This window comes from Barbatula barbatula (genome assembly GCF_947034865.1).
Source record: "Barbatula barbatula genome assembly, chromosome: 11".
Taxonomy (NCBI): domain Eukaryota; kingdom Metazoa; phylum Chordata; class Actinopteri; order Cypriniformes; family Nemacheilidae; genus Barbatula; species Barbatula barbatula.
Genome location: NC_136774.1, coordinates 18801610 through 18814008, shown reverse-complemented (window position 1 = coordinate 18814008; position 12399 = coordinate 18801610). Strand labels below are relative to the sequence as shown.

The window sequence follows — 12399 nt, the reverse complement described above, 5'->3', positions numbered from 1 at the left end:
GTCCTGAAATAACCCTGATTATAGAGATAAATAAACCTCTTCCAAAGCAAAAACGTCAAACATACCACTTCACTTTGGATTCAAATGGAGTAAGATGTACATCATACCCAAAAACATAAGCGTTGAAATGGTGTTCATAATCCATACCAAAAAACACAGCACACTTCTACTAATGCATTATGGGTAGGATAAAGAAGGAATATTACAGGCTTAGATCTTTTTTTGGGAGCCACGGAGGCCATCTCTTAAAGCGATATTTGACCCAAAAATAAAAATTATTTCATCACTCAGCCATTTACGTCAATTCTAACTTGTATGAATTTCTTTAACACAACACAAAAGAAGATTTTCTGTAGAATGTGGGTATCCAACTTTCGTTGTATAGACAACACCACTGAGAAATCTTTTGTGTTAAACAGAAAAGATAAAGTTTGAACAACAATGAAGGATATACAAATGATGACAGAATTTTTATTTTTAGGTGAACTATCCCTTTAATAATATATCAACAAAAGATGCTCGTGGACCCAAACACCTTTTTTGTCAGTCATGCAAAATGAATTTCTAAATTGAATTGTTCCTTTATCATGAATTACAAGATGACAGAATGCTGTTTAAAAATAAAAGCATGTAGATCAATACTAATGATTATGATGTCACTTTTAACCCAGAAAGCAAGAGGGTATATAAACTCTCCAGAGAGATTTTTTTACTACCCCATTCAATGATTAACTCCTCCGACACGGCCTGGCGTCTCTGTCTTCCTTTACACTACCTTTGTCCAGACTGGATAATACAGAGGTTTTTTAACTAAGATCAACTCATTCAGACAGCCAGATTAAACCCACAGATTAATGAGTTGCTACCTGATGTGCATGACTAGTAAAAACAAAAGACACATCAGCCGTTTATTTCAGCTCAGAGACAATTTAGCAAACTGTGCTCGAGGACGAGAGCATAACATCAGACTACCCTGGAAACCATCATACTCTCTTATGCAAATCTCTATCACACCGGCCACCGCAACAACATCGAGTTCTTTTGATACGCTGCGGCGTCCCGTGTGAAAAAAAAATGTAATCTGCCCCTAAAGAACAAATGTACATTTCCAGTACATTCTGACCATTCCAAGAAACAACCTCAAGGCTCCAGGATCATTTCCAAAGGCCATAAACCAGACAACTTGTCGTCTTACAAAAGGTGGGAGATACCGACACAACCAGACTGGTTCCCTGTGTTTCCTCGCTCTCGTTCTGTACACAGGCCCGAGTGATGTGTCAGGGGACTGAGAGGCCCTGTAAATGTGAAAGAGGCTGTCTGTAAACAATGAACTCAGTTACCCTCGATACACAGTTACAGCCAATTCCCATCCAGCCTGTCTGTGCAAAAACAGAATTAATTTCCCATTCAAGAACCGTGAACAATGAAGTTGAAATGCTCACATCTAGCGTTTATGAATTATGAAAAGATTACACGTAAACGGATTCTCTGCTTGCCATGTGGCTTGATCTATTCCATGTATCATTTCGGTCTTCAGGTAACATAACAGACTGGTTATACAGGGGATTTGTGTAGAATGTATTACACATTATCACAAGTAGCTCCAATAAAATGGAAATCTTTTGAGAAAACAGCATAAAAAAAGAAACTGCCAGATGAATGCAAGGTTTTTTTTGGGGTACATGGCATGTTTTTTGACATTTGTTTATCATATAACATCATATAAGTCTACATTTAAAAAACGGCAGGACATTTTCAAAATACATTTTTAGAATAAGAAAAAAACTACAGCGAGCTACAACAACCTGCAGGAATCTTCAGGTCAGATTTCCATTATGCCAGCTCATTACTATATATAAAAGAAGTGAGTAAGCAGTAAACATATTTAGCAAGAAAATCCCACTAGACCGGTCACCTGCAAATTTGGTATCCAGGCGCCAGACATCATGTGACAGGTGACTAGTAAAAATCCCCTAGCCAAAACAAGCCCTAAATCCTGCGAGTTGTATAAACGGAAGGAAAAAAACGGTTTAGGATTGGGCGATGGACATTGGCCCTCATGAAGTCCCCTATGCAGGTTTTTAATCCAATTCTCCGATGATGAGAACCCCTGCAGTTACGTCAGTGGACAAAAGAGAACTTCTTAACACAGCTATATTTTGGGATGAAATCATAAATCATAAATATCGGCTCTCTAACAATATTTGGTTGACCAAAAGTTTGATGGTCCAATTAGTCAGATCCTGCAGAATAATAAGTATTGCTCCCTTGGTTATGATAACATTGACCTCAAAACTAAATTAATCTTTGTTCTATGATGTGGAGAGACATTCGCACCCAGCTGTCGGTCTTTCAAAGAGAGCCAGGGACCAAAAAGCGAGCCAAGAGTGAGCTTTGCACGGTACAAAGATCCAATTGTGTGTGCTTCCAAACAGGACCGAGAGCTTGTGTTTAATCGTGATATTGTAACAATATTTTTGATGTTTTATTAAGCCGAATTGGAACAATTGTTCAAAAATCTCTAAAACTATTGGTAGAAAAAGTGCTAGGAGCTATTACACAACATTTACAACATCCATGACTTGATCATTTAACTCTTTATTTGACACTTCAAAAGAGCTACATAATAACAGCGAGGTTAAAATCCTTATTTTAAGTTAAAATATTACACAAATAAAACAAGTTAATAAATAATAGAAATTAGCTTTTGCTAATTATACAAACAATACACTAAAAACAAGTCACATTTCAACACTTTTATATCAATATAATATTGTAATGCCAGGTAATCATTCCCAACCTAAACCCAGAAAAACAGAGAGAGTCATCAGTTCAGGATCAGATTTCTGTTGGATATGGGTCAGGAGGTCTGCAATTAACATGGGATTGGATGGGGTAAAAAGCCACAGAAAACAAATAAACGCTTATGTAAAATTTCAGCACTGGTCTCAAAAGAGTTCTCTTAATGTAGCTACATGTAGTATGTAGGAAAAACTTGACTCACACACATCAACTTCAGAAAGCATTGGGATGACATACTAAACGCAGGGTCAAAGGTTTAAGCAAATTGTTTCCTGACCCACTCTTTCCCACGACTGTGTTCTGAGCATGTGTTTATGTCTATAGCTCTTTTGGTATACTGGCAGCGTCGGCAGTGTTGGCATGTATTCATAATGACCTGGCAGAAATTCACCTGATTCAACTCCAGGTATCACAGATTGCCAGCCCTCAGTAATCTGCACATATTAACCGTGGTGCGTTGTGTTTGCTGAACAAAAACATTGGTAAATGGCAAAACAAATGTACTTACACGGCTCAACTAAACATAATGCAGGAGATAACTTAAAAAGCGAATAGAAAAAAATGAAACAAAAAGTCTCATGTCATCGGCTCAACATCACATGCCGCTAAGATAACCTCAAACTGAACTTTCTTGACAAGAGCCCTGGTCTCCAAACAACTGCTTTGCATTTTTAACCACTCCAGCCAGACGTTGCTTTATAATCTGATCTACAACAAACATTTCCAAGCTGACGAATCTTTACAAAACTGATCAGGATGCAAAGACAAACTGTACTTGTGGACACCCTTATGACCTCACCCTTATGACCTCACCCTTACATCCAAACTCAAAACTGATAAAGGAACCCGACTGAAAAATCAAATGCTCAACCTGCGATGGGCAATTCACCTTGGAACCAAAAAGACCACAAAGCACATATACAAAACAAACACAATCCAAGCAGTGAAAACTCTTAAACAGGTCTAACCAGTCTGGTCTCTAAAAGAGTAAATCGTCATACAAGCCTTGTTAGGTTTTACAAACACATTGACAGTTCCCTATACTTACACAAGGTTATTCAGTTGTGTACGAAGACTGGGCTGGAAGCTCCCTCGAGACCATTTAACAGATTTTAATTTACAAATATAAGGAAGAGATGAACAATGTAAAGGAAGTCGTTTTAATCACAGTACAGAGCTTTAACGTCATAGTACTCGATTGTGTGATTAAGTTTCACCCCTTCTCTTTGTTGTTCAAGATTTTAATGGAACAGTTCGTTCCGGAACTTCAACCCAGAGGTGGACGAAGTACTCAACTTCCTTACTTGAGTGAAAGTACAGATACTACTGGTCAAATATTACTCCACTACAAGTAAAAGTACAGGTCAAATATGAATCCACTACAAGTCAAATATTAATCCACTACAAGTAAAAGTACAGGTCAAATATTACTCCACTACAAGTAAAAGTACAGATCAGAAATTACTCCACTACAAGTAAAAGTACAGGTCAAATATTACTCCACTACAAGTAAAAGTACAGATCAGAAATTACTCCACTACAAGGAAAAGTACAGATCAGATATAACTTCAGTACAAGTAAAAGTACAGATCAGATATTACACCACTACAAGTAAAAGTACAGGTCAAATATTACACCACTACAAGTAAAAGTACAGGTCAAATATTACACCACTACAAGTAAAAGTACAGGTCAAATATTACTCCACTACAAGGAAAAGTACAGATCAGACATTACTCCACTACAAGGAAAAGTACAGATCAGACATTACTCCACTACAAGGAAAAGTACAGATCATATATAACTCCATTACAATTAAAAGAACAGATCAGATATTACTCCACTACAAGTAAAAGAACAGATCAGATATAACTCCACTACAATTAAAAGAACAGATCAGATATTACTCCAATACAATTAAAAGAACAGATCAGATATTACTCCACTACAAGTAAAAGAACAGATCAGATATAACTCCACTACAATTAAAAGAACAGATCAGATATTACTCCACTACAATTAAAAGAACAGATCAGATATTACTCCACTACAAGTAAAAGAACAGATCAGATATAACTCCACTACAAGTAAAAGTACAGATCAAATATTACTCTATTATTGTTACCTAATTCAGGTACAATTGAGTGGCACTTAAAAAGCTGTGATTCAATCACACCCATGACATCAACTTGGAATTCTAATATCATAATATTTTTTTATTTTTTTTAAGAGTTTACACAACTCTTAATAAAGGTATGAATTATTCCAAAGCTGAGTGCAACTGAGGACAGCCAGGATGAATAAACTTGCACATTGCATTTCATTCAACAGAGCAAAGGCTACAGATGGAAAATATTTCTTATGACTAGAGTAGACACTCGCTACAAGAACACATTATTCAGCATGTTCCTCGTACAAAGAAATGAACTACAGGGTAACACATTCAATGGGACCTTTGCATATGGAGTGCAGCTTGGATGACATGAGGGACTACAGCACAGGAAATGGAGCCAACTCAAGCCAAATCTGAGGTAAACAGACACTATCCAGCATCAAACCATCAGCCTCAAGTAAAATACTTGGATTCTGGTCACTTCCTAGCGGTCATGTGTTGAATTATTCACTGTTAGTCATCAAACTAATTATTACTCATGTTAGGCCCATCCGAGATCCAATAAGTTACACCGTCACGAGAGCCACCGTAAACTCGCCAACAACAAATGTGCAACTTAAGTTATGATGACAATCTGAACGATCGGGGCAACGCGCAATGTGGTTACACGTACAACCACTAAAACGACGCAAATGCCACTAGAATGACTCGTGAGACACAACCAATACATCATGCATCCCTTGCTTTTTGTCCAGAAGCCCGATCTGTTTAGGGCAACACCCCTGCCTGTACCCAATCCATACTACTCGACTGGTTCATTGTCCTCACAGATAGGTGATACGCTTATGCCAAAACGATACATTTATTATTTACGCCGACGGTTTTGTCTGTGGAACACGACAGACAAACTTGAAACCCCAACAATAAAAGATCCGCAGACATGTTTTCAAGAAACGACCCAGCCGCAGAGACGGATCGCGACAAAGCCTAACAAAGGCAAGACCGATTTAAAGTTCAATCTAAACAACATGTCCACACATGGGGCTAAATCTCAGGTCAACCTTGTACCGCATGATGGTAGTCTTCGGCATTGTCTCTGTTGCGGTTAAGCAACAATGGAAACGGATTCCAGACACCGGGAGATTTTGATAAACGATACCTTTTTGCTTAAACTTTATAACAACGCGTATACATTTATCTATAACAACAACTCGCATGTGCGGAAAAAACGAGTTAAGGGTGATTCCCTCCCCACCTCGCAGTGATCGAAACTGGGTGTGAAACATTGAGACAGATTTAATCCGATTTCGGTATGTCACTATAATCGAAGGAAACGTCACGCGGATTGTACGTTTAAAACTGATATATTCTACACAGCGAACAATGTTACAATGTATCGACATCTCGCGTTGTTATTGGCGGTAAACGGGAATCGTCACAGTGAACCAGCAGGACATATCCCGCACACAGACAGCTTTACCAGGACACCTTTGCTGAAGTCATGCCAAAATTTGCCATGAGTTCTTTGCCAGTGAACAAAAGGCCACGGGGGTATGGAAACGGCAAAAGTGCGCTTACCCAAAGATCCGTTCCCCAACTCATAGCGTTCTGTTGTAAAGGGGAAAACTCCGACAACTAACGTCTCCTCTGTTTAAAACTCCAGGGTTGCGCGTCCTTCCCTCGCACCGCCGTCGTCTGTCGTAACCCTTTTTTACTACAGTGAAGCTAGCGGCGAAAATCTCACGGCTCAGGGTTTTCCCATTTCCGACACGTACAATGCGCCTTCGCCGCCGGGAAGTGGAAAGACGCGTCCAATATCGCCCTCTAGCTGCCAGACTATGTTAGTGGCGATTTTGAGTATCTACTTGTAACTGAACACTTTGTGCCAAAAGCCTTTTCGTGTAAATAGTCTAATAGTTTGCGTTGCATTTAATTGTATTCATATAATAATTGTCACAATTATCATGTTATACTTCAAGGCTTGAAACAAAATGTTCCTTGCCTTTTTCTAACATTTTTTTAAAGATACGTTTTTTTGAGATCGGGTTGCTTCTGCAATGAACTGAACAAACAGGCAAGTGCTAGTAAATAATGCGTTTTTTAGCACCCACTTGCCAGTCAAGTGTCATCTCTTTAATATTCATTAACTGATTATTTTATATCATGTCTCCATGTATGAGCCACTTTAGCGGAGTCATCAAAATACTGGCAATGGTTAAGAGTAAAAACAGTGGGTTCATTTAGGTCTGTAAATTATTGGGAAAATAAAAAAACATGCTTTTTAATAAAACAAAGCAAACAAACCAATGAATATGTTTCAACAGTTTTCTTTATTCATTATTTACATCAAGTGTAACATTGAGGAAAGACTTCACAGTAATATACTATTAAAAGTGAGCTTTAAATTAGAATCACACAAAATATACTTTTTACAAAACAGAAAAAATACTGTTAATTTATCAACCTCTGCCTTTGTACTCCCTGTTAAATTCACATATTCAAAATTACGAGTGTTTTATTTTCATTGCACTTGAAGGACAAGAGAGGTGGCCTTTGGTATATAAATTTCTTCAGCACTTGAAATCTGACCTTACAAAAAGACAGCCTGCAGAGAATGCGAGTTCTAGGATTCAACATAAAAAGTAGATCAATAAATAAACCGAAAATTTAATAAAAGTGACAAACAAAAGTATAAAACAAAAAAAAGACATATTTGGGTAATTCAAATGAAAATTGTATAGTTCTGAAGTGTGAAGGATATGCCTGTGAGACATACAGTACAATAGGTTGCAGCTTAGAGGCCCTTTTTTGGCTCATTAAGCATAAGCTATAGAACATAATGGTTCTCTCGAAATGTTTGTACTGTCGTGACATTGTAACAAGATACAATCAAACATTTCTGCAAAGCACAACCTCTCAGAACAGGTTCGGTTACTCGTATAAAATGTATTTTTACCAATAAAAAATCTGTGACTATATGCAACGGAGATGTAAAACAGAGACAAATTGAATGGATTGTGGTGACAACAGTGCAGCACTGGTTACAATCGCAGTAAATTCATGATACCAAGTGAATGTTGGCCAAACATCTTTATAAAAAAAAGAAATAACGCTATGCTGTTTTACTAAAAGGCTTAAAGTTAAACGCTCCCTGACAACCGCGTGAAACTAGTTTATGAAGCAGACACATTTTTAGACATTAATCCTTTCTCCCCTTTTTGCAAATGTTCAAACACATACAGCAATAAATGGAATAGAAAGACCTGTAGTGTTCAAAAAGCTAAATCACACATTAAACACATTTGTTTCTTTGCTGCTATTCCTGACAAAACAGAACAAATTCAGGAGCTCTTTCAGTAAAATGAGACCGGACTTCAAGCACTGTCTTAATAAAGGACAGATCATTGCACTTTTTCCTCTTCAAGTTGGACACCTCATATATGTCAGAACAGGGTAGATAACAATAAAGTCTTGAGAATTCCCCTTTGCCACCCTAAAATTGATACCGAATATCTGAAAGCAAAACATATTTACAACAGCTCTTTATCATGAGTGAGCAGTGCACAAAACATTAAATATCTCTCCAAAGGCACCATGTAATATCGGAAAACACTGGCAGATGAATGGCAACACAAACGTTTAAGTTGATGCAGGCAAATAACTGTTTTGCGAGTTGTGACAAGAAACTGCACTAAACTTCTGAATATGCTTTTCCGCCACATTAAAACATAACCATCAAGATATATGGCAAACAAATATTTCATATTACATACCTTAGATACTGAATTAAGGCAATTAAAACATATGCTTTATAAATGTGCTCCAGTGTAATCAGTACAAAACATTTTCATCATGACATTGCAGGGCACCCGCAACAATCTCAACGCGATTTGTAATATAAATCTATCAGTTATGAATACAGAATCAACATGTGTAACTGTTTGTGTCCTGAAGAACTGTAATGTTTTTTAAAGACAGTAAAGTTTGAACGGTGTGATGAAACATTATGGAAAACATACAAAAAGACAACATTCCTGTTTTGGACAAATGAATACATTCATAATGTAGATGCACACAAGGGAGCCCAGATTCCGCACATCAAACCCCTCCTCACCATGAGCAGGCCGTCATGTGGGCATAAAATAATATGCTCTATCTACAATATTATTAATATGACTGTGCTTTCAATAGAAAATAATTTAAAATTCAAGTTTAGAAATGAAGACATTCGGAAGTTAAAGCAAAATAAAGTTAGAGATTAATGTGCTGAAGAAAATGCAGTTTGTGTTAAAAGACTTGGCAACATGTATTTGCAATCCGTGTTCCAGTCACTAAACGAATTCCGATTTTCCACAAACCATGTCACTGCTTCCACAGCATATCTTATTTAGCACTTATACATGAAGAACAGGATTTGTTATATCTGGCTGTTTGGGGGAAATAATCCCAAGGGCGCAGATATAAAAGGCCAAATCACCACAATGACACAGTAAACCACTAATGATAATAATAATGCACAGATTTACATAATTACCATTGGATATCAAATGCTTCAGCATTGATAAATATAATCAAACTGAAAAAAATGACAAGGGATTTGTAGTGAAGCACCTGTAGTGTAAATGTGCATAGAGATGACGTGTTTGTGTGCCACATTCTGTAACTGTATACTCTGAACAGGCAATATCATTTAAAAGCAAAAACAATGAACGTTTTTAAAACAAGGCAATATTTTTTGCATTGTCACTGACACTGTATCCAGTTATTGTGAGTCAGATGTAAAAAAATGGATTGATGGGAATCTTCAAATTTTCTCGAATAACTTAAAACTAAATGGATGAGTGAAGTTTGTAGTCAACCTCCCTTGTGCTTCCTGTCGGCTTGTGAAAATAAGTTCTGTCATACCAAGATAAAACAGTTACAATGTAAATTGGCCTAAAACAAAACCGCGTGATGACAAATGCTGGCGATGACAAAAAGCTTATATACAAAGAATTCTGATCCCATCTGGCATTTTCAACGAGAAAGTCACCTGTAAACAATAAAAGGAGTGTTCGTAGTCGTTTCTGAGGTACTTCTGAGAGATTCATCTCTGTCCCCCAAACATTGAAATAAAACTATGACTTTGGGGAAATAAGTCTCGGGGGGTGTAGCTACAGTGGACCCAGGGGCTACCTTTGCACAACATCGCTGATTTCTTTAATGCAGGTGTGCAAATTATCAAGGGCGGGGCTGGACCCGGGTCCCCCTAATCCCCCTCCCGAAGAGGAAGCCCGAAGCTCCTGCAGACTTAACTCTAGTTTCCCCACAGCCTCACGAAAGGCAAACTTATTCCGCATCTGCGGGATGCAGTCAACATAGCCGGAGCAGTAGTCCAAAAGCTGATGTCCCACATCCAAGACTTGGCTGCTGGAGGAGAGCTCAGTGCTGCCTTGAATGGCACTACTCAAGCATTCGGCACATTCCAAAAGAGCCTCCTTGCTAATCTTCGCCAGGGGGATCCGTTCCGCCTGCTGTCGAGTCCGTCTAAGAGTAGGTTTGGCGGAGGTGGGGCCCGGCCCACTAGAAGCACCGTTGGCCATCTTAGTCTGCGTGGTGTTATTGCTAGAGGGCACTGTGGGGGCTGGAGGCACTTGTGGTGGTGGGATGGATGGACGTGCCCCTCTTGCTTCCCTCCCTGACCTTTTGAGTCCATCTCCGTTGGTTTCAATGAACTCCGTCGACCGGAGCGCTTCATCGGCAGCGTCAGCACTGTAGGCGTGCTGAAGGGAGCGTAGCATGGGTGGTGGAGGGGGTGCACATTTGGGCTTTACCAGTCGAGGCCGGTCGCGATCTCCACTGTCGGACAGCAGTTTGAATCGGTTGCCCTGAGAGTCCACGCCGACCTGGTGCGCGTCAGCAGAGCTGTGCTTTAGGGTGGGTGAGATGAGCACTGGAACTTTGTGATTGTGTAGATTGACTGACCCAAGTGTGGAGGTTTTCGACGGAGACGACCATCCCGGTCGGTCATCATTTCCGTCTTTAATTTCAGCCTCTCCCCCTACTCCTGGAGCTCTCACTCCGCCTGTCCCACCTGCAACCCCACGCGGCAAGAGTTTGGCTTTGGGACGATCGCGTATCTGCGCCGTACCTTCATCAAGCTTCCTTAGGATTGCGTCTGAAGGTCGTGCCGCACCGTTCTCCGGCTGTGATGTGGTGGAAGCCGTGCGCTCTAGTGGAGGTTTACTGCGATTTCTTGGCAACGTCAACGCCATGCGCTCCAAGTCCGGTAATCCGGCAGACATGGAGGAAGTTGAATTGGAACGAGGGAAAGGCTTGGTTCCACCCCCTTCGTCTACGCCAGAGGGTTTACCAGTCCGCAATCCCAATGTCTTTTTGATAAGGCGAGGGGTGAAAAAGCCTGCCAAGCTTCCCCAGCTACTGCTGCCTCCCACTTGACCAGAAGTTGCACTAGAGTTGGAACCGGAGGGCTTTTGCCCAAAAGTGGCTCCACAGCAGCGAGACTGCACATGGTTCCCCTCTCCATGGGATGGCGAAAAACTCAAGCCATCATTCTGAGGCAAAGGAGGGCCCCCAAACCCTGCTGTGGGCTCATACTTTTTATGAGGCTGGGTCTCCATCTCCCGGAAAGAGCTGCTCCTCTTGGGAGGCATGGGAAGGTTTTGTTGCTGTTGAGGGGAGGAAGAGGACGTAGACTTTTTCTTCATGAAAGAACTGAAGAAGCCAGCTTTGCGGTCACGGGTAAAGGTGTCCTGGGAGTCTTCCAACAGGCTAGAGGGGGATTTATCCCGTTGTTTACGTGGCAGGGCTGGTGAGCTGCTGGATCGCCCATCACCGGCAAACAGTGATGCTGCAAGACCTGAACATAAGGGAACAACAGAACCATGGTTCAGCAAAAAAACAGCAAAAAGCTAAACTCTGTATTCTCTTAAATAACATTTGCCACAATCAAACACACATATAAAGTGCATTGATCTTAAACATGCGTTTACAAACTGTACCAGGTTGATAGTTGGAATGAAAATGTATTGATTGTCAAGATGAATTGTTTAATGGATTACAGTAGAAATAAAAGTTACGTAAACTGTAGTTAGATTTTAGACCTGTCAGGCATCTCTGTAATTGTGCAGCGTACCCTCCTTGTAACTTACATTTACTACACCTTTCTTTTTTTTTCCTGAGCTACGGCTTGCTTTTTCTTAATCTAATAATGAGAAATGAATGGCTCAGGGTTGTCTTTTCATTTTAAAAGGCTCAGAATGGGCCTGCGTGCATGGATAAAATCGACCCATAGTTGACCTCAGTGGGTCTCTCTTCATGAAATATTTATATATATATAATTAAAAAGTATAATTTTTAAAAACAGATTTAAAAGCATAATGCCAAACACTACTGTAGGATGCAAATGTGAATGTTTTTTATGTTATTGTGTATGAACTGAACTTTAGAGATTCTTGCATGCTTAAAAGGGTTAAACACAAAAA

The 12399-nt window shown here is 39.6% G+C and overlaps 2 protein-coding genes across 5 annotated transcripts in view; both read right to left on the bottom strand.

Moving 5' to 3' along the window:
* Positions 1-6716, bottom strand: part of fnbp1l (formin binding protein 1-like) — a 38203-nt gene extending 31487 nt beyond the window's left edge. Inside the window, exon 1 of one of the 3 annotated variants that reach the window (XM_079466652.1) lies at positions 6494-6716. In XM_079466652.1, coding sequence (XP_079322778.1) covers positions 6494-6517 — 24 coding nt within the window. In that variant the 5' untranslated portion in view covers positions 6518-6716. The remainder of the gene's footprint in view (positions 1-6493) is intronic. The other 2 variants (XM_079466651.1, XM_079466650.1) reach the window with 2 other exon arrangements.
* Positions 6717-7233: 517 nt separating this feature from the next.
* Positions 7234-12399, bottom strand: part of abl2 (c-abl oncogene 2, non-receptor tyrosine kinase) — a 24331-nt gene continuing 19165 nt past the window's right edge. For both annotated transcript variants that reach the window (XM_079466643.1, XM_079466644.1), the window contains exon 11: positions 7234-11774. In XM_079466643.1, the coding sequence (XP_079322769.1) occupies positions 10087-11774 (1688 nt within the window). In that variant the 3' untranslated portion in view covers positions 7234-10086. The remainder of the gene's footprint in view (positions 11775-12399) is intronic.